This window comes from Pan paniscus, chromosome 5, assembly GCF_029289425.2.
Source record: "Pan paniscus chromosome 5, NHGRI_mPanPan1-v2.0_pri, whole genome shotgun sequence".
Classification (NCBI taxonomy): domain Eukaryota; kingdom Metazoa; phylum Chordata; class Mammalia; order Primates; family Hominidae; genus Pan; species Pan paniscus.
In genome coordinates, this window is record NC_073254.2 from 25,046,591 (window position 1) to 25,067,226 (window position 20,636).

The following is a 20,636-nucleotide window of genomic DNA, read 5'->3' on the forward strand; positions in this document are numbered from 1 at the left end:
GCTTCCAATATGGCCAGTGAAAATACAGAATACCAGGTGGTCCCAAATGTTTGAAGTTCTTTGAACAAAAAGAGAGAAGAGAGAGAGAGAGAGAGAGGAAAATTCCCTAACCCTTGGTTTAAAGACAATATTCATTTATTGCTCAAATGATGCTTTTAAGGGAGGACAGTGGAATAAAATAAACTTTTTTTTTTCTCCCTACAATACATAGAAGGGTTACCAAACCACTCAAGTTTCAAAATCTTTCCAGGGTCCAATATCACTTTTTTTCTTTCAGTTCAATGAAAAGCTAAATGTAATAATACTAATTATAGATAAAATTTTATTTTACTTTTTAAAAATTTGTCCAGCTGTTTCATTGTCACCTTTAACATGCTACAACAGGGCTAAATTCATGAATCCCAGAGAAAAAAATCCCCCAAACACTGGATTTCTAAATCAGTACCATGAACCACATGAAGAACTAATAGGGAAGAGTCAAAACCCACTAAACAAGAGGTAAACAAGATCAGATAAATAAAAAAAAAAAGGCTTAAAACAGACTCACCATATTTACAATTCCCATTAAATTACACATAAATAAATATATACAGAGACGTGAACACTGATTCCCTTATATAACTGCGAATCGTGTTGCCAGAGAAAGTTCAAGTTGGTCGCTTTACCTTAAAGAGGAAAAACTTCTACAACTGAAGACATGACATGGAACTTCGTGTATTTGTGTTCAAGTTTATTCACAATACTGATAAAAATGTTGTCATCATCCTTTTGGCTTTTTTTTTTTTTTAAGTATGGCTACAATCTGAACTGAAGTATGTAAGGGAAGGTGGTGACTCAGTCCCATGAAGCGCATATAATTTTTTTTATTTTTACTTTTTTTTAGAAAAAAGTTTTTAATTTTTGTTGTTGTTGTTGCTGTTGTTGATTTGTTGTTTTGTTTAAAAAGAAAAGGGTTCACAAACTTGGCAGAACTTTTCTCTGCTGGCTTCACGGCCTGTTCTGTTCTCTTAGGCTCCACATGAGGGCACAGGGGTGTGGGAGCGGGTGGGGAGGTCGAGGCGGGTGCAGAGTCGGAGAGGCTGCCCCACTGACAGTCGAGAGGGCAGTCCCGGAGACTCGGGGGGACCCAAGGGCAGCGGCGGCGGCGGCGGCGGCAGCAGCAGCAGCAGTAGCAGCAGCAGGAAGGGTTGCTGATCCCGGAGCTGTCACCCGCCGGAGGGTGGGCGCGCGGGGGCTGGTGAGGCATGGGAGGGGCAGGGCGGGAGGAGAGCCTCACTTTCTGTGCTTCTCCTCTTTGTCACTGCTTTTGGCGTTGTTGTCCGTGTGACTGTTGGGGTTGTTGCTGAGGTACATTTTGTCCATGGCCTTGAGGGCCTCGGTGAGATAGTTCTGCAGGGCCGTGACCGCGGCACACACCGCGGGGCTGCCGAAGCCGTGGGAGATGAGGTTGAAGTGGGTCAAGCAGCTCTGGATGCCGGGCTCCAGGATGGGGTTGGGCCGTGAGTTCCCCAGGGGAGATCGGTCCTGAGCCAGCAGGTCGGTGAACTCTTTGCATATCTGTCTGCAGCACAAGTGGAGCAGAGAGAGAGACATAAGGCTCCACTTTGGGCAGCACTAGCAGCAAAGAGAAAACCTCCCTCCCTGCAGCTACCTCTGCCGGGATCCAGCCGGTACCTGACATGACCCAAGACCCCAGAGACAGACAGTGTGGCCACATGTTGGGAGATCCAGCCACCTTTCAGTGACCACTAAACCATCTCTCTTTACTTAAATGCAAGCCCTTCCTACCTTCACAAATGACTCTCTCTCTCTTTCCTCTCAGATATGGTAAACTTTTATTCCCACCTTTCTCCCTCACACAAAACATCCTAGACATAGGAAACCATTTCACACATTGGAAGAGAAAGAAAGGAGTCACGCAGACCGGAAGTCAGAAACAGTAGCATCTTGCCAACATTATGCTGCAGCCATCAGCCTTCCTATTCAAAATGTCATAAAGACCCTCTTCCCTGCTCCTCTAGAGAGACCTCAGCAGCAGTTTTAGAATGAAGTCCACACTCGTTCACCCTCAAATCAAATTCAGGTGAATGTGGACAGAGAGACAAAACTTTACTTGGGATTATTTTGCCTTTAAAAAACAACAATAACAAAAAAACAAAACGGGCCCACACAAGCCCTGTTACTTGGAGATAATTCAAAGTAGTGTTTGGGAAGAAGAAACAGACATTTCAATTTCCCATTCCTCCTCTTTCCCCACATAGCTCAAAATAAAAATACTGCAGGGAAATTGTGAAGATGGGTGTGCTTACGAAGCCTGGGGAAAGAGAAAGTTGAAATTTCGCAGAGGTAGATGAGGCCTGCGCTCAGGAAGCTCTGTCTCTGAATCGGGGAAGCAAGGGCTAGCTGGGGCCTTCCAGGGGCAGCAGCAGCCTGGCCTGGGGGGCTGGGGAGGGGGATGAATGAGGAGCCTGGGCTGGCTCCCTTCTCCAAGGCCAGCTGATGTCCCCAGGCCAGAAACAGCGTCCCACCCAAGGCCTCAGCTTCTGCCCTCTGCTTCCATGCCCTCCTGTGACATCAACTTTGATAATTAAGGGCTTCCAAACAAGCCTTTTAATTTCCAGAAAACATATCAAAACAGTCATTTTCTTTTCACACATCACCTGGAGAAGCCTATTCAGCCCAGGCACCGATGGGAATATAACTTGGGCCATTTTGAAATCTATTTGACTTCTCGCCTGTGGGCTAAAACTTATGTGGGGTGTGGGTCTCTCTCTCTCTCTCTCTCTGTCTGTGTGTGTGTGTGTGTCACTTTCGAGAAGGGGTTGTGAAAGGAAGGTAAGAAATGGAATAACGGATTAGGGTTGAAACTAGGACAGCTTCTGGCTTGCACATTTTGCAGGCCACTGTTTAATCTTTGCCCTTGGAGAACATATTGATAGGATACAAAAACTGATATAGGTAAGCCTGTTACCCCTTTGAGGATTTGATTCTGGTCTTTCTGAAACAACATAGTCACAAATCCACCCTTAACTTCAGTCAAACCCCTCCTACAACCCACTCCCATACACACTCATTAAAAAAAAAAAAATGAGAAAATGGGACAGATGAGAGGAAAAAGATGGGAGCGCCCAAGAATCCCACCTGTATTTCTTCCTTAACATAGACTATATATAAGATGGTGTTATAACTGCAACAAAGCTGATTAACACAAAAGGAAAACAAGGGAGAAGGAAGAGCAAAAACGATTTTTGTTTCTCTTGACAACGAGACACAGAGACCCCATAGAGGTAAATGCCTTACTTTGTAGCCAGGAGCATGTTTTTTCTTGTCACTTGCTCATTGGGATCGGAATGTTGTCGGTTGAGAAATTCAGCTACTGCTTTGGCAGGAAATTCGGTTTCGCACACGTACCCAAAGTCCCTGGCTAGGTGGACAGCTTCTCCTGGCAAGAGGGGAGAGGAGGGAGCCAGTGCGAGAGAATGAAGAGTGGGGATCCTAACTTCCTCCCCACTCCCAACTCCCTAATTCCCTTCACCCCAGATGTTGCAGGAAACACAAACTACTTGTTTTCTCATTTCAGGCATTTTATTTCCTTCTCTGTAGGATCTGGTGGATGCATTTATCAGGAAAAATGACCACTTCTCCTAGAGGGCCAAGAAGACTTGAGAATGAAAATCTCATCCACCAACCTCCAGTCCCATCCCCCACCCTACATGACACTTCTCCAAATTCTCTTTTAAAATGCTTCTTGTATTCCAACTTCACACCTATCAACACATTCATAAATGATATTCATAATTACTCTTTGAGCTTTTCTGCAAGGGAACAACTGAGGGGTTACATTTTAACTTGATCACATAAATTATCTGTTCATCCAAACCGATTAACCAAGAGGATTTGAGGGTCACTCCACTGAGTCTGTCTGTGTTGTTGATTTTCGAATCTTTGGTTTTAATTTCCTGAACCAGTTGGTTTTTACTGCAGGGCTTCCTGCCATTAGCTCCAGCTCCGGAAGAACGCATGCGCCAATTAGAGCATCAAAGCCCTCTCCGCAGAGCTTGTTTCCATAAAATGGAGCGGATCACAAACAATAACAGTTCTCCAGAAACTGCCTCCCTGCTACAGAACTCAACCCCCAAACCCAGACGAACTCCACGCTATACCTTAAGCCACCACTACCATTTTCTTGGCTTATAATTCTTTTGGAGTATGAATAGTGGGTTCTCTATGGACTGTTATGATTTTTAATGTAATGGTACTGTAGTTGAGTTTCTGGCACTGAACAATTGCTGATTTTCTAAAGTTATATTACTATCAATCTCTGACATCATCAACAAAGAGAATTCATAGGATTCCTCCTCAAATATATGGTTTTAAACATTTTTAAAAATAATTTACAAAGCCAGAACTTAAATTCAATTGTAATATATCTCCTCAAATACAAGATGTGAATGAAATAAAATGACTTCTTTAAATATATATACATGCTAGTTTTAAAATCTGTCTGGTAATTAAAGTAACTTTTTTTTCCCTGTTAGCATGAGATATTTACAATAGGACACAAAGAAAAACACAGGAGAGCTATAGATTCATTCCAGTACACCAAAACCTAGGCCAATCTTGTATCAGAAAAACTTAATCTAGAGGCAGCAGGAATATGAGTGGCTTCCGGTGGCAGTTATCTAGAGCAGGGAGTGAGGATAAGGGTTGGCTTTTTGTTTTGAGGCATTTGGAAGGGTGTATGTATGTTTAAAGCTACCAGGAGAAACTTTTTGCAATGCTTATATTTATCTTTCCATATCCACACCATCCAGAATCAAAAATTGCTCACTTTTCTTCTTCTCCAAGAGAAAAGCACAATTAAAGAGATAAGGGAGCATATGTTTGGAAAACAAAGACCTGAAAGGGCACATAACCCTGAGCTTTCAGGATGGTCTTAAATCAGGACGCAGGTCAAAGATTCCCAAATTAATTCAGGAAGTAATGGTCACGCATTTCTCAAACGCAGATGTCAGAATAACTTAAGTTATTTACTGCTGAGCCCTTTAAAGGAGACAGAAACTTGGAGAATGTGCAGTTCTTAAACTTGTGCGTTGTTTAGCTCAGAATTAGGCTGGGGAGGTGTAACTTTATGGTAGAGGAAAAGAAGGAAGAAGGATGGAGGTATAGGAGTACATGCAAATGTTTCTTTTTGCCATGAAATAATTCCATTCACATCTGGCTATATTCTCTGCAAAGATGAAACTGCCCAACTGACATAAAATACAACCAAACATCTGGCCACTAAATATTATCCATTTTCCAAGCAGGAAGTTCCTTCTAGTTAGCAAGTGGATTCGCTTACCCTCTACTAGTGATGTGAGCAGGGTAACGTTGGCAGCTTTACGTCTCCCTGCAGGCAGATTTAATCCTATTTTGTCCAGTTTTTCTCTTAAAGATCTTCCTCCATTTTTAGACTTCGCCCTGTTTCACAAATACATGCGAGAAAGGGATTTAGAAAACATTGGGTTGCTCTGCGCCACATTAAAATCATTTTGAAAGCTTCCTAAAATGTGCTTTCAAAAACTGTGAAGCTTGGCCCCAAGACATTTAAAGGAGGGAAACCTAGGAATAGTACAGAAGTTCGTAGGAGATAAACGCCTGTTAAACTGTAAAGCACCCCCTATGTTCAGTTATTATTGCAACTCTTGTGGCAGGTTGGAAGGTTTTGATTTCCCAACTCTCTAAAGAAGAACCACAAACAAACACAGCCCCATCTCTAGGGTTTGAGGTATTGAGTTCAACTGATTCCTGTATATTTTCCCTGCTGTTACAATCACACCAATCCCAATGGGGTCTTTAAAACTGTCTTTGCAAGATATGCTGTTAGGTTGTTCCGAGTAACCAAAGTTATCATCACTCTCACGTTTCTTGCTCTGGCTCTAGCCCCAAAGGGAAATTCGTTTCGCCAACTGTTTACGTGCCATGTCACCAGCCTAACTGGAAATGTCAAAAGCTGATATCAGCCCTTAAAAGTTTCACTGATTTCAGAGACAATGGAGGCAGTTCTAAACAGATGTCTAAATAGAATCCCATAATCAGAAAGTGGTTAAGATAAATTGTTTAAATAAAACAGCAAATTAATTAATTTCAGATTTTATTCCCTACTCAAGTGCTCTTTAATTGTGTGGATTAGATTATACTCCCCTAGGTAAACAGTCTCCAATATTGGGGATGGGGGAAGGGAAGGAAAAAGCAGAGGGCAAGGAAAAGATCTGTGTCAGTGAAAGATTACAAAGGGAAAGCAAAATGACTGTGCAGGAGGAAGAAAAGACTAGAATGGCTGATGTTAAACCCTTCCAAAAAATGATCTTTATAGGCTTTGTGTGGGATATAGCCACTAGAAAGGAACTGTGGGTCTATCAACACATAGGTAAATGAATAACAGTCAAAACAATGAAGTTCTCAGTATTATTAAAGAAGAGAAGAAACATATTATCCGGGTAAGTTCCACACAAGCCCCACAACTCACAACGTGCAGTGGAATCCTAGGGGTAGGAAGCCCACAGCAGGGAGAAAACTGCCCTAAGGGAAGGTGCTTTACCTTGCTGACCCTTATAAAATCTTATCTACTAAACGAATCACTCAGACCTCGCAGGGGTGAGGTAAGAATCCCTGGCTATGTATGTAACAGATGCATTCCTTGGTAGTGACTACACACAATGCACGTAAACATGCTCGCACGCAGCCTGGCACACATCAGGGCCTCAGTAAATTGGGAATCATCATCATATGCAAACGCCTATAGTATGGGGGTCTGGAGGTGACAGCGACCGGAAGGCATGGCGTGCGGACTCAAGAGGACAACCATTCTCTTCCTTTAGTTAAAAGCCATTCTATTAAAACCCTATACAAGGCACGACCGGTTACCCTCGGAGACCCTACTCAGAGAGGTAAGGCAAAGCGAGGAGCCTGAGAGGAACTTTTCCTGGGCTTGCAAGGTGTGCGCGAAGAGGGAAAAGGTGGCTGTACGGCGCCCCGCGGCTGCAGTGGCCGGGATTGAGCCCGCGGCGGAGCGAGCTGCGCTTGCGCAAGGAGGAGGGCGGAGCGGAGGACTCCGCGAGCGCGCGGCAGCGAACGAGGCGCGCACCAGAACTCGCTCGCGGGAAGGCAGCGGAGAGCGCAGGCGCGCGCCGCATCGCCCGCTCCCCCGCCCCCAGATCCCGCCCACTTGGCTCTACGCTCTTCTCCCCGCCCCCTTTCCTTTCCCGCGTAGGGAGGGCCGCGGCGCGAGGCCGGTTTGCGTCGCCGCCACCGCCCCGGCGCAAGCGCAGTGGTTCCCCCGGCCGCGGGGCGGGGCGGGCGGGGCCGTGCCGGGCCTCACCTCCGGAGCACTCCGCCCAGCAGCGACGCGTTGAGACACTCGGGTGGTGAGAGCCGCCGCTGCACTTCCGCCACCGTGACCTTGTACTTCGAGGTGGAGCTGAGGAGCGAGAGGCGACCCGGAACTGAACAGAAGACTTCGTTGGGGTTCACCACGCCGCCGAAGAGGTTGTCCTTGTTAATAGGGATGGCGGAGACGGCATTGCTGTTGGACTTGGACAGGGACACGGGGCCTGCGGAGACAGAGGGGAGGCCGCGTGTTGGGCGTCGTGGATCACCCCCAAATCCTGCCCGACCCCGGCCCTCATCCCGGCCAGGGCCGGATCCCAGGCTTTGGGCCACAGTCCCCGCTTTTCCGTCCGGCTCTGAAATTCTGTGGCTCTGCTGCTTCCCTTCCTCGGGCTCGAGCCCTTCCCTACCTCACCCGGCGGCCGGGAGGCGGCCCTGCCCTCCCCCAGCCAGCCTGGCCTGCGTTTCTGCCTTGACCCTTTCCCCTTCGCCGTCAAGGGTGCTCTCTAGAGATGGGTGGTGAAATTGGTGACCCCTGAGGCGTTGAGCATCCGAGCGGAGTGGGCCCCAGATGAGGTCCAGGACCACGGGTTCAGGGTGCAGGGGAGGGAATTACATTTGCAAACCGAGAGCAAGTTACTTGTACTTCAGGGGTTTTGCTGGGTGGGGTTTTAGTGTCGGGGAAAAACTGCTTCAAAGACCCATTATTAAAATCAGCCGACAATTTAGATGGCTAAAGCACCCTGTAAACGAGCGTTTTAATTGAGGCACCACGCTGGGAAGTGGTGGATTTTGTTGTCCACACCACACGTCCCGTCTTTTTGATAAATAGGCCCTTTCCTATGTTCAATTTTGAAAACATCTCAGTTTTGGAGATCCATTCCAAGGCCAGTTTTGAACTGCGGAGTGGGGAGGGAAGAACAGGCCTACAGTGGAATACTAGCAATGTGCCCTTTTGTTAAGTAAATACTTAACAGTCCTTCTCTGCTAAAGCGCCTTTATTGGGAAAGTGGGTATATATACTTCCTAGTTAAAACCATAAGCTCTTTATTGCTGGACTCACCATTGTTAGAAAAAAAAATAGAAGACCTGCAGAAAGTATACTAATGCATTACGTTTCTCAGCACCAGTGTAATTCAGATGCATTCACAACCATTTTAAGTACAGTATGCATTGTATTTTAAAATTCCATTTGGAGACATCATATGCACACAATCTCATCACAGTGTTCCTTATGCGTTCTTCAATGGGGATATGCTAGAGGTATAGGGAGGTGGGGGGCTCTAGGTTTTGGATAGATCACTTGTGACATTAATAGCTCTGGGGAGGCTAATAGAGACAATAGGAGTTAAACGAACTCTTGAGAGATTACTAATAAAAGAGCCAATTATCATGTCGACTTGGAAAGAGCATCTCTTAAGATTTATCCCTTGCACATCTAATTTGACGTGACAAAGACTTCACAGATGCAAAAATGAAACTTTAAACTAGCTAACAATATACTGATTGGGGTTAGAAATGAGAACAGTTTTATATAGCATCGTCCTCTGGTGGTGCCTAGAATCCTGAAATGTAACATTGCCACCATAACCAAAAAAAAAGCTGCTACCAAGAGTGAATAGCATTTAATTCAGTAAACTTTATTTCTACTCACTAAACACAATACAGATTACAAATCCATGCAAATCACTTGACACTTTTCTAACAATTTCTCCTCTGAACAAGTATGCTAATATTCCTCCCATCTTCAAGATACTAATTTTAACCAAAAGCTAAAATTTTGTTAACCTAATTCACAAAGTTCTGAGACCCTTAAACAGCTAACAAGAAACTAAATTGAAGAACATGAATGTTTTTTTCCTCTACTAAAGAGTGCTTTTTATCATCTGTTCTTACATTAATGTTAAATTATTTGTACTATTTTAGCATTATACACTTCTTAACCCTCATCCAGGCAATGGATTAAACTATCAAACTGTTTCAAAATTGAAATGCCACGTCCAAATCAGTTCAACTACTGTACATTTTGTGTGTTTGTCCAAATATCATTAAACTAAATTAAATGGTCAAATCATGAGTCAGAACAAAGCTAGCCTGTTGGCATTACCAACATACTGAAGGCTGATTATTTAAGCATTGCTGTTCTGTGCCTATCTATTTGCTAATTCTGAGCCTTTAGGAAATCCTATTTGGAAAAAATAAACACATCTCTGCAAGTTCTTTTAAATAGCACTCTGCCTGTAAGGACATGCTTGGAATGCAGAAGGAAATGGCTTACCTTTCTTAATTACAGTTTGATCTGGGATGTTAATACCCGGGTCTTCTACATGCTGCAACAAAAGGATACACATGGATGTAAGTGTATCATCAAAACAAAAGGAAATGAATATTCCCTGCAAGATGGGAGGAGGGGAAGGTGTAGAATCAAAATTCCCCCTCCCATATAATGACATTTATATATAAACATCTCATCTTGGCTTATTGGAATTTGGGGCTTTGCAACTCAAGAGGTTTCACTGCACACCCATGGCCAATTTCTCCTCCTCCAGCAAATAATCCATGTTTAAAAGGGGTGGAGATGGGGAATAAAACTTTCTTTGGAAATTAAATCAAGTGTTGGAGCACCTAATCATTCTCAGTTCAACGTTTAGAAATGTACCTAGCTTTAGATTGGCGCCTCAGCGGCTTCTGACTTTAGCAATTCCAGTGTTCAGGCAGCGAAAGCCAGGGAAACACAATAGAAATGACAGGGGTGGGAGTAACAGGAGAGTGTTGGAAAAGAAAAGGTTTAGGTAGTATAATAAAGAGCAAACACACACACCTTTATGGAAAACTCCACATAAATTTTTAGAAAGACTACTGCCTAAGCCTGGGTATGATAGGAATATGAAAATGACCAAAACCAAAAAACCTTTGAGCTTGCTTTCCTGTTGTCCAACAGCAGGTTTGTTGTTAGTGTGGGGTGTTTTTCTTTTTCTTTTTCTTTCCTTTTTTTTTTTTACAGATGGATGGGTATACGTGTGCGCACTAGAGTCAAAACGTGATTAGAAAGTAAAATGAAATCATGTTTTCTAATGCAGAAACTGACAGGCAATATAATGTCTGGCTGTGTTTACAAATTAGCACCAGGGCTGCTGAGATAGAAGATTTTGCAATCATTACCAAACACAGGCATTACCATTTAAAAAACTATTACTTCCTTCTCTAGTCTTTGTCCAACAATAATACTGATTCGAACATTTTCCATTCTGTCTTGGATTTATGCTCCTGTTAATTGTGCCTGATCGCAATGATTCCGGGTGGATGGTACTAAGTTGCTTTATTACAGGTTTTATTATACTCAATGCTCTCATTTGTAACTTGCCTAAAGTGCTTCTGGATTTAAGTATAATTAAATTGAGAAATGTTCAGAAATGACTACTGCTGCAGTTCTTGTGTTTTAACTATATGGGGAAATATGATCCCTTTATGCATGCACCCTAAACCCATAAAGTAAATGTAGTGTGGCATAATACTTTTATTTGTGTTATTTCTAGACCTTGTCCATACAGGGAAGACTGTTAAGTTTAAAACCCCACTGAGATATTAATGATTAAATAATTTTCACCATCGATTTGATTTTCTTAAATATTTAGCAGTTATACTTACTAAAGGTTAACTGTTGCAGCAATGGGAAAAAATTGAAAACAACCTTTTTCTTGACCCAAATTCCTTTGAAAGAATTTTTTTTCTTAAAAGATGGGGGAGGCAGAGGGAAAAACAGCAACTGGGTTTCCTTGTTTTTGTTTAATCTTTTAGTTAATTTCTCCTACTGACCAATTTTGCCACAAAGAGTGAGTATACAGGTGTTAAGAATTCACCTTGAAATTTTTGCAAAGTAGAGCAATTCTCATTCACAGTAGTTCCAAAAGCTTGCAACATTATTTTGCAATTCAAATATTTTCAAAGAACAAGCAAGGAAAAGATTCAGAGTGCTTTCGGAAAGGGAACTAAAATAATCATAACTCCCAGTTCATGTTTAAATTGCTCTTATATAAATTAGTGCTCCTCTCACTTCCAAAAAAATGCACTGTTAAGTATCAGTTTCTAAAAACATGTAAGTATGAACACACACATACAGACATACAGTGCTCACTAAACCTTATACTGGATCAAGTGCCCACTTTCCTGCCTTCCATGCAAGGGCTGCTAAACATAACCAACAAATTTCAGTGACTAACTGGGCCAAATGAGAGATGTAATAAATTTTCTATTTTCCTACGGAACTTAAATAATGTTTTAAATTCACCAAGCAAGCAGGTAAGTTCATCTGACCATTTTCCTTACAATCTAATGTAGTAATCATTAAACTGTCAACGGACATACTGCTGCAATATTTGATGCAATAATTTGAAATAGCATTTTAGTAAAAATCACATCCAGATACATTTCCTCTCCAAAGAAAAGCAGCTTTAACAGAAGCCTTTACAGCTTTAATAAAATTATTGGCTTGCTCTAATTCCATTTCAGGAGGGTTGTGAGGAAACCATAAATATATAGAATTGAAGCAGAGGTACTGGTTTAAGTTTAATTCCAGAAAGTATTTTCAAATTATCAATAGCCTGGTTTGCATTGTAAATAGTAAATGTGCTAATGCCATGCTTATTTAGAAATCATTTTAAACTGCATTTATTGATAACTAAATTAGAACTCAAATAATGTATTACCCAATAGTCTCGAAACATTTAATTTAATATGGAGTGTAGCAGGTTCTGATAGGCGTTGGGAACCTAGCTAATGATTTATGAGGTCACCACTTAGCACCCCTAGGAAGAAGAAGGCTGCATTTTAATGTCCCTCTGCTTGGATTTGCTACTTAGTTTTTCTTTAATCAGGATAGGGTGTACACATAACTTTTAGGTTTCACTTGTGCTTATAAAATCCGGTTAAAATGATCTTAGTGTGTCTTTTACACTTCCTTTTACATTTTGAGGACATTTAATGAGCTCTTTTGGTTGCATTTAACATCATTCCCAGGACAGGGAGAAATCTCCACGCCAGACTCAGCGATGGAAGTAGATCTTTTAGCAATTGAGACAGTTTACTGTCGTCGAGAGGAAGATATTTTTAATGGTGACATTCGTCTGATTTATCTGTGTTGGTGGTAATGGTAATGCAGGCATTGTTTGAGGGAGCTCCAGAAACCATTGTTCTGGGGTAGAACTCGCAACTACTTTGTGTGGTTCCTCAAAACGTCCCTCACTCCCCGCCCCCGAATAAAATGTTTTTATAAGGAAATACTAGGGAGAACCCGGGCCCACCGACTGTATGTTCCAGGTATCCTTTCTGGGGTAGGTAAGTAGGGGGCTGTGTTCCCTCCCGCGCTGGTTGCGCGGCCTCTTACCGGGACCTCCTCGATGGCGTGAGGTAAGGAGTGGATCGAGAGGTCTCCGAGTCCTGAGCTAAGCGCGTGTGGGCCGTGCAGGAGGTCCTCGTGCCGCCTGTAGTCCCTGCGAGGATCCAGGCCCGACAGCTGGTGAGGCAGCCCCCGGTGCGTGTGCAGGAGCCCAGACTCCTGGCTCTGCCTCTGGCCGGGCCAGCCTGGGTGCTGCGGCTGCGGCTGGGCGTGCAGGGGGTTCAGGCTGTAGGGGTCGTTGACGTGGGAGTAAGGATCTTGCGACTGGGGGTAGATAGGCTGGTAGGGTGGGGGGAAGTATGGGGGCTGGAAGTCGGCATTGGGGGTGTGGGACAGCGGCGGGGCGCTCGTGTAGGGAGATTGACCTACAGTGCCCAGCTGGGGCAACCGTGCCGTCCCGTTGCTGGTGCCGTCGTGACGGTCCTAGAAGAGAGCGAGAGAAAAGGTAAAGAACAAGGAATCAGGCGTCGAGCTACAACTATCCACACAAAATCCACTTGACAAGTCTGCGTGGGAAATCGCCCGTTCCCGTTGGCTGGCCGCCGGGAAAAAATCAGCTCTAAGTTCTTTTCAGGAAATACCCTCAAGTGAAACAGACCGAACAACGCAGAGAAACTGTATATGGAGGGGGCACAAGAGACTATTTAGGGGTTTCTTTCAAAGAGAGGAAAAGATAGAAAAGGCTCTCCTGGAACACAGTCCATTAAACTGCAGCGTGAAATCTCTCTTAAGCAAAATTAAAATTCCTCCTAAATACTAAACAGCAGAAGCGGCCTTTTCTTTTCCCCCGATTTGAACCTGTCTGCCACTGCGTTATTGTTTATTCTCTTCCATTTATTTGGAGAGAAAAAAATCATAAACGTTCAAAGACTGTTACCGTTTCATGACTACTTAAATAGAAACATATTTCGCAGAGGGGCTGTAACAAAAACACACGTTTAAATTACCAGCTTAAAGAAGGTTTTAACTGCAGGATCGGGGTCTGTCTTTTTCGCTTCCTCTGTTAGGAGCCTTTTTCTCGACAGAGTCGATTTATGGTTTGGATAGGGAAAGGGGGACGTCAAGTCAAGGTTTAAAATAGAAAGATTCAGCCTTATTGGGTTTAAAAGAGAGAGGTGCACCCCGGGGCTGTGGGCCCCCCCCCCCCGCCCCTTCCACCCCAGCCCCAAAGGGCAGAAGAAACGCCTGACTTTAGGTTTCTCTATTGCAATTCCCTTGCAAAATAAGCGAAGAGAGTTGATTCCAGAGACCTCGAACCCTCGGCGGTTCGGCCGCAGGCCCCGAGGGTAGGGGGCACACCGCGCTGCACTTTTCCTGCAGACAGTTTAAGCATCAAATGTTGAGAACATCTCGGGGACAAGTGAAGACTCAAGGAAATCAAGATGAACGTGGGGAGAAACACGCCTTGGGAAGCCGCGGCGAGGTAGGTCTGCGTGCTCGGAGAGGTCGAGCGGGGGCTGGGGTAGGGGGTAATGCACTCGATTTAGGGATGAAAAAGAGCGAGAGAAAGGCGGAAGGTGGGGTGGGGGATGCAAATGGAGAGGGTGTCCTGAAGGAAAGCTGGGCGTGAAACCCGAGGTTTCGGGCAGCTCCACGGCACCAGGTTTCCAGAATCCAATTCCTAAAGAAACAGCAACGGGGGTGGGGATGGGACTCACCATGGCTGAAAAACTGTGAACTAACATCTGCGAAGAGTCTGGGGTAACGAGTCAGGGTGGAAAAAAACAAGCAAGCCTGGAGCGCCCGGTTGCCCCGCCGCCCGAGCGCGCCCCACACAAAAGGCGCCGAGAGCCCCGCGCCACCCAGGACTCCAGTCACGGCGCCGACGCTCCCCGGAGCGCGGGAGCCCGGCTCGGATCCATCCGAACTTGAACCACCGATTCGCGCGGCGCCTTCAGCTGGTCGAACCCACGGTCTCTATCCTGCCGCGACTGGTTATGATTCAAAGTTCTTTAAAAATGAAAAACCCCAAAAAAGGAAAAAGGAAAAAGTATGTGTGAGTGTGTGGGTGCGTGCGTGTTCCTTAATCCGTGTCTCCCCCTCTTTTCTTAGCGGCGGCTTCGCTTGAGCTTCTAATAACCGCGCTGGGCAGCGTTCCTGGAGCCTCCTAATAGCAGATATTCATGACTATTAATATTACACGAATACTTAATAAGGGAAGAATGCCTGGAAATCGAGCGTGAAGCGGAGAGGCAACTCGCGCCGGAGCCGGCTCTCAATGCAGTCCATTGACGGGAGTCTCAGTGTAGCAAATCGGAGTGGGGAGAGGGAGCGCGAGAGACAAAAAGCGAGCGAGAGAGGGAGCGGGCGAGCGCGCGGGGGGCCGCGGCGCGGCGTCTGGCGAATCACAGGGAAGGGGCAACATTTTAAAAGGTTGCAGGGCATGCAAAAGTGAAAGAGAAAGAGGCAGAGAGGGAGACCGAAGGAGAGAGCGCAGAGAGGGAGAATGTGTCTGCGTGCGTGTGTGAGAAAGAAAGTGTGGGCGAGGGAGAGGAGCCCCGGGTGGGGAGAGGGGAGGGAGGGAAGGAGGGAGAGCCCGAGAGGAGGAAGGGAGGGAAAGAGGGAGGGAGGAGGGAGGGGGAGGGGGCCCAGCCGGAGCGCACGGAGGGGGAGGCCGCGGGGGAGGGGGAAGGGGAGAGGAAGCGAGCGAGGACAATCAGACCTAAAAGGCTGGGGCAGACCTCGGGATGCAGCGGGGGTCGTGCGTAGCGGGCAGGAGCTGCTGGGGACCGCGTCCGGGCGCTCGTGGGGCTCTCGGCGCGGCAGGCGCTTCCCGGCCCTGTCTGGCCGCGGGCTCCGCCGCTTCGCAGCCGAGTCTGGGACTCGGGACTCGGCTGCCCGCTGCTGCGCGGCTCCTCCATGACCCGGCGCCCTGCCCGGGACCGGCCCGCTCGCTGCACTGGCCCTCTCCTCGGCCTCCTCTTGAGCTTTCCTCGGCCAGGGGCACCGTGCGTTCCCCGGCCACCGTCGCTCTGCCCTCGGCTCTCTGGGGCCGGGGATTCCGGATCGGGAGCCGGGATGCGGGCCGGGGCGCGCACAGACGCTAGGCGGCCCAGCCCGGGCGCCGCTGGCACGGGCTCGCGGCTCCCGGCAAAAACCCGTCCGACTGGCTGGGCCACTCCCGCCTGACGCCCCCCCAGATGACACGACTAGCTCTCCCGGCGTGCTGCCTTTGCCAGTCTACCCGCCAGGTTGTCAGAACAAGCGGCACCTCGCCTCCTGCGTGTCCCTACAGAGCCCCGGCACAATCAGACTGCCCCAAGCCAGCTCCGAAACCCGAAATCCCCGCTCCGGCGCTTGCCCACCACGGCCAAAGTTGTGGAAACAGCTTTGACTTTATTCTCCTCTCTCTCTCCTTATCTTTTTTTGCCTCGCTTACACACGCATTCACACTTGCCCCCACAGGATCCCTCTAGGGGTGCAAGTTCATCCCCCACCTAGCCACCCACCCCGTCCAGTCGGCACCTAGACCCGCACGGAGGTTCGGACCCCGCCCGCCGAGGGCGCCCACACCTGGAGCTGGGTTTCGGCCTCTGCGAAAGTGAAATGCCCAAGCCTCCGGCCAAAGCCCAGACCAGTACAGTATGAATTGTCCTATGAGACTGAGGGGTTCGGTTTCATTCCTACCTGCCCGCAAAGCTCGCCCCCAGCCTCGAAAACAAAGCGACTGGTCTGACGTGGGGTCCCTGCGCCCCTCCTCCAGCGCGACAGGACCCCCCCAGGGAAGAGCCAGTACCCGTGGGATGTCACCCCGTCCTCATCTACCGGGGTGGGGGCCCTGAAAGGAGAACGATTTAAAATAATCTTCAGAAAGAAAAGGGAGGAGGGAGCGGGTGACACATCGTTCACATAAACCCAATTTCTGGTTTCGAGTGAAGTCAAGATCTCCGCCCCTGCGCCTGCACACACACCTCCTGCCTAACATTCTCAGCTGCAAATGCCAAAAAAGAAAAAAAAACAGCAAAAGTTGGGACTGCCACCTATTTATTTAGGTAATCTCCAGCCCTACACACCCCAACCCCTCTCTCGGACTCATTGCTCATTACAGTGTTGGTTGTAACCGTTCCCAGCGCCTCCTGCGGGTGGACAGGTCGCGCTAGGGTCTCCCTTGCTGCCTCAAGAAGGCGAGCTCAGGGGACTCTGGGTTTTAAAATGGGTTCCAAAGCGGCGCGCTCTGTCGGCCCAGCGGGCTCGCGGCACCAGAGGTGGTCTGCAGCCGCGCAAGGATTCCCACGGTCGTTCTGGGCTGGTGCAGAAGCTGGTGCTCCCGCACCCAGCGGCCAGCAGGCTCGGCGCAGCACATCTCCCCACCCCACCCCCACACACCCCCGTGGGGTGCGTCGATCCTGTAGCTCAGAGGGAGAAGCTACTTAGAACTTCGTGAAGCACAGAGGATCTGGAGCGAGCCCCGCAGCTGGGATCAGTGGTCTTAAGTTGAACCCGCTTACAGGAAGATGCAGCCCAGCTCACAGCGAAGTGTGGGGGGGCCGTCTCTAAAGCCGAGAAGGGAACCGCTTTAGAAGTGGGGGTGGGGGGAAGAAAGAAAGAATGAATGAATGAATAGAAAGAAGAAGGAATATTAAAGATCGGAGAGGAAGTTCAAGAGAGAAAAGAGTTTTCTCTTTCCTTTCTGTTCCTGGTGACTTGGGCCCTCAATCTCGAGGAAGATAACACGAGGAGTGCACAGGCAAGTGCCCAGTTGCTAGCAATTGCTTCAAAAGCCCATGTTCTTCTCTTCGCCCCATTCTTAGGCACAGCCAAAATTGGTCAGAAAGGGGAGTAAAGTGGGACACGAGCTTCAAAGTAGGGAAACCAAAGAAGGGAGCATCCACGTCCTCCCTCTCCAGCTTCTCCCCCGCGTTCTTCGGAGGAATCCGAGGGACGGGCGCTGCGCTGGGGAAAGTTTGTCCCACCCGCGTTTCGCAGCTGGTTGCAAGGAGAGGAGGAGGAGAGGGAGGGTCAAGCTCGGAGCCTGTGGCCGCACGGATGATCGAGCCGGCGTCGCGCTTACCTCGCAGTCCTCGTACTTGATATTATCCGTCAATTTCCAAAGCATTTTCATGGATCGGCGTGAACGGATATGCCCCTCTCGGTCTCGCACCCAAGTGGAGCTACTCTCTGGGTGAGCGCAAAGTGCTGGCTGCCGGCGGTGAGCGCAGGAGGAGGAGGAGGGAGAGGAGGTGGAGGAGGAGAAGGAGGAGGGAGAGGAGGAGGGCAAGGAGGAGGAGGAGGGCGAGGAGGAAGAGGAGGGCGAGGAGGAGGAGGAGGGCGAGGAGAAGGGCGAGGAGGAGGAGAGAAGGGAAAGAGCTCCCGTGTGCGCTCGGAGATCTCCCTCTAATGGTAGAAACTTTTCCCTTTTCCAGCTCTTTACCAACAGCCTAATCGCCTCATTAGCATATCAACAATAGTCCAATTGCTCGCCAGTACCACAATCTGCCGCCGGCCGCTCCGACACAGGTATAAAGGCCTCTCTACGCCGCGAACTTGCTTCTAGAGCGCACTCCAGCCTGCGAACTGATAAAACCTTCCTCGAGCTCCGCCGCGAGGCCCTGCCCCAACACCCCCTCTCTTACCCCAATTCCGCCACATTCCCCTTCCTTTCTTTCTCCGCTTCCTTTTCTCCAGAGATGCCTTCTGCAAAGCCCGGCACTGCTCAAGGTCCAAGCGCCACGCCTGGTGCCCGGCTTCTAGCACTTCTCCCTTAACCCTGCTACCACGATCCGAGCTGCCCTTTTGGCCCCGTGCAATTTTATTAGAAATCATTATCCCTTTCGCAATTAAACATAACCACCAAACCAAGACCGGCGAAGTCACTCCAGGATTTTTTCCCAACAAGGGATCGCCTCCGCTCGAGGCAGCCACCCCCTCGGGCCGCAGCGCCTTGGGAGTTTTATTGGCTTTGAGCTTTCCCCCAGGTTGGAGATTCTGCCAAGCGGCTCCGGTGGCTCTGCTGGGGTTTGCAATCCCTTAATTGCGGCGTGTAAAATAAAAGTTGTACCCTGAAGAGGTTACTTGACAGCTCCAGGGGTTAAACAATTTTCCTCCTGTTTGTGTGAAGCTAGGGCCAACTGACAGTTCAAATTGGTGTTCAGGCTAAGGTTTCCTGGGTGCAACGTGGACACGAATACAGAACTCCTATGGAACTGCACACCCGCTTCTGAAGTTGAGCCTAAATACAGACGTGTGTGTGCCTGCAAGTCTAGATACCGTCTCGTGCGTGCATCAAAATAAATCACCGGGAACCGACTTTTAGCTGTGTTAATCTGCTCTAGTTTTCCCAAGATTCCCCTTTTTAATTAAAGCAGGGAGAGTTCCTTCATGATTTGGTGATGCTACTAACGCGGGCGTGCTCGCGAGGCAGAGCCCGGCTGCCGCGGAACCTGGAGGCCTGGGAGCCACCTCCTCATCCAGACTGGTCAGTCCGGGCTTTTGGACTCCTCACCGGGGCCTGCTGGGTCCTCTGGGGCTTTTATCCCTTTCGTTTTTGGGATTTTTTTTTAAGTAAGAAAGAAAAAAAAAAAAAAGAAAAGGACCTAATGTGACACTAGGAAATACAGAGTAATTAATTTTCCTGGCTGAGCTTCCTCGTTTGTCCTCCAAAAGAAAGTTACCTCTGTCTTTTCTCTCTGCTATATGTACAAACTCCTTAACTACACTAGGTCCCGCCTCAGAGTTGCTCTAGTAAGGACCTTTGATTCATCTGGGCTTGTTTCTCGAAAATCTACAGGCCTCCCATATTTCCACCGGGCGTTCCTAAAAGGGGATGGGAACTGTGGCAGATTGGAGCATTCCCTCACAGGTGGAAGGAAGGCAGGAGCTGGGAGAACTCCCCATTCCACCCAAGGCTGCAGAAGGGGAATTCTCCCTCCAAACACCTCAGCAAACTCCCCAAACCTAGCAGAGTAGGCAGAAGGCTCAAAAAAGCTAGGGAGAAGCCAGAGCTGGCAAGGGGCCTTACAGACCCAGGAAGCCCTCCCCATGCTCTGGGCCTCCCTTGCCCTACCTGAACTGAGCACAATTCCTCGGCTGAACCGGGCTGGAGGCTTGGCACCGCCCTCCGTCCAGAAAATGGTCGACTTTCCAGGGCTAGACCCTGCAGGGCTGTCCCAGCCTGTCGCCAGTGCAGTGGTTTGAAGTCAGGATCTGGGCTTCCAGGAGCACCGACACCCTCCCAGCAGCGGCCATAGCCTGAGCAGGCCAAACCCTAGGCCTGAGAGCATGGGTTTTTACACTCCGTAGACGTCGCCGCGGTGTGCTTAAGGGAACTCCAAGTTTCGCTTTCTTGCCCTCTGCGGGCTTGGAAAGGCTGCCCTCCATCCTCTGCAACCCCATTTCAACCCCCCTTTCCACCTCCCCGCTGCCCCGCGCCCAACAGATCTCCGGCTCCGCACCCGCTGGGGCTGCTAAACTGTTGTTGTATTCCCGCCGAGGGCGCCATTGAGGTGCAGATTGGGACCTGCCGGCTCTGGACTGCAGCCCCCGGTGTAGGCGCTGATGAAAGGCCCGGGCGAGCTCCAGGGTCGCCTCTGGAGCCAGCCGAGCTGCATTTATGCCAGCGTCATTACCACGCTAAGTCGCTTCATTGCATGTCAATGCTCCGGCGGGGCCAGAACCCCGGGACAGCAGCGCCAGGCCTGGGGTTGGAGGTCGGAGATCCAGGCCTGACGTGAGGGGCATAAAAAGGGCGTCGCGGGGAAGAGGGAGTATTTGTGTGAGAGACAGAGTCACAAAGAGAAAGAGACAGTGAGGGGCCAGAACGACTCTCTTTTCTCCGATTGTCAATGCCCAGTGGGAGCCGGGAGCCCAACAGGCCCAGCCCAGCAGATTCGGCCCCTCCGGGCCCCAAATCCGCTGGCCCCACCCGAGATCC

At 48.4% G+C, this 20,636-nt stretch overlaps 1 protein-coding gene and 1 long non-coding RNA gene across 4 annotated transcripts; one reads left to right on the forward strand and one right to left on the reverse strand.

Moving 5' to 3' along the window:
* Positions 1 to 341: 341 nt before the first annotated feature.
* TFAP2A (transcription factor AP-2 alpha) lies at positions 342 to 18,158 on the reverse strand. Of its 3 annotated transcripts, none has more exons than XM_034961423.3 (7): positions 17,778 to 18,158; positions 12,755 to 13,189; positions 9,650 to 9,701; positions 7,364 to 7,595; positions 5,345 to 5,463; positions 3,301 to 3,442; positions 342 to 1,561 (listed from the first exon to the last, which is right to left on the reverse strand). In XM_034961423.3, the coding sequence occupies exons 1-7, from the start codon at positions 17,826 to 17,828 to the stop codon at positions 1,273 to 1,275; spliced, it is 1,320 nt and encodes a 439-aa protein (XP_034817314.1). In that variant the 5' UTR covers positions 17,829 to 18,158; the 3' UTR covers positions 342 to 1,272. The 3 variants fall into 3 exon arrangements, with proteins under 3 accessions (XP_034817314.1, XP_063461213.1, XP_034817316.1); XM_063605143.1 differs by lacking the exon at positions 17,778 to 18,158 and adding an exon at positions 15,448 to 17,163; XM_034961425.4 differs by lacking the exon at positions 17,778 to 18,158 and adding an exon at positions 14,425 to 16,007.
* Positions 17,163 to 18,563, forward strand: LOC130541578 (uncharacterized). Its single transcript, XR_008955644.2, has 2 exons — positions 17,163 to 17,888; positions 18,130 to 18,563. It is a non-coding gene; the product is annotated as an uncharacterized LOC130541578 (long non-coding RNA).
* The last annotated feature ends 2,073 nt before the right edge of the window (positions 18,564 to 20,636 follow it).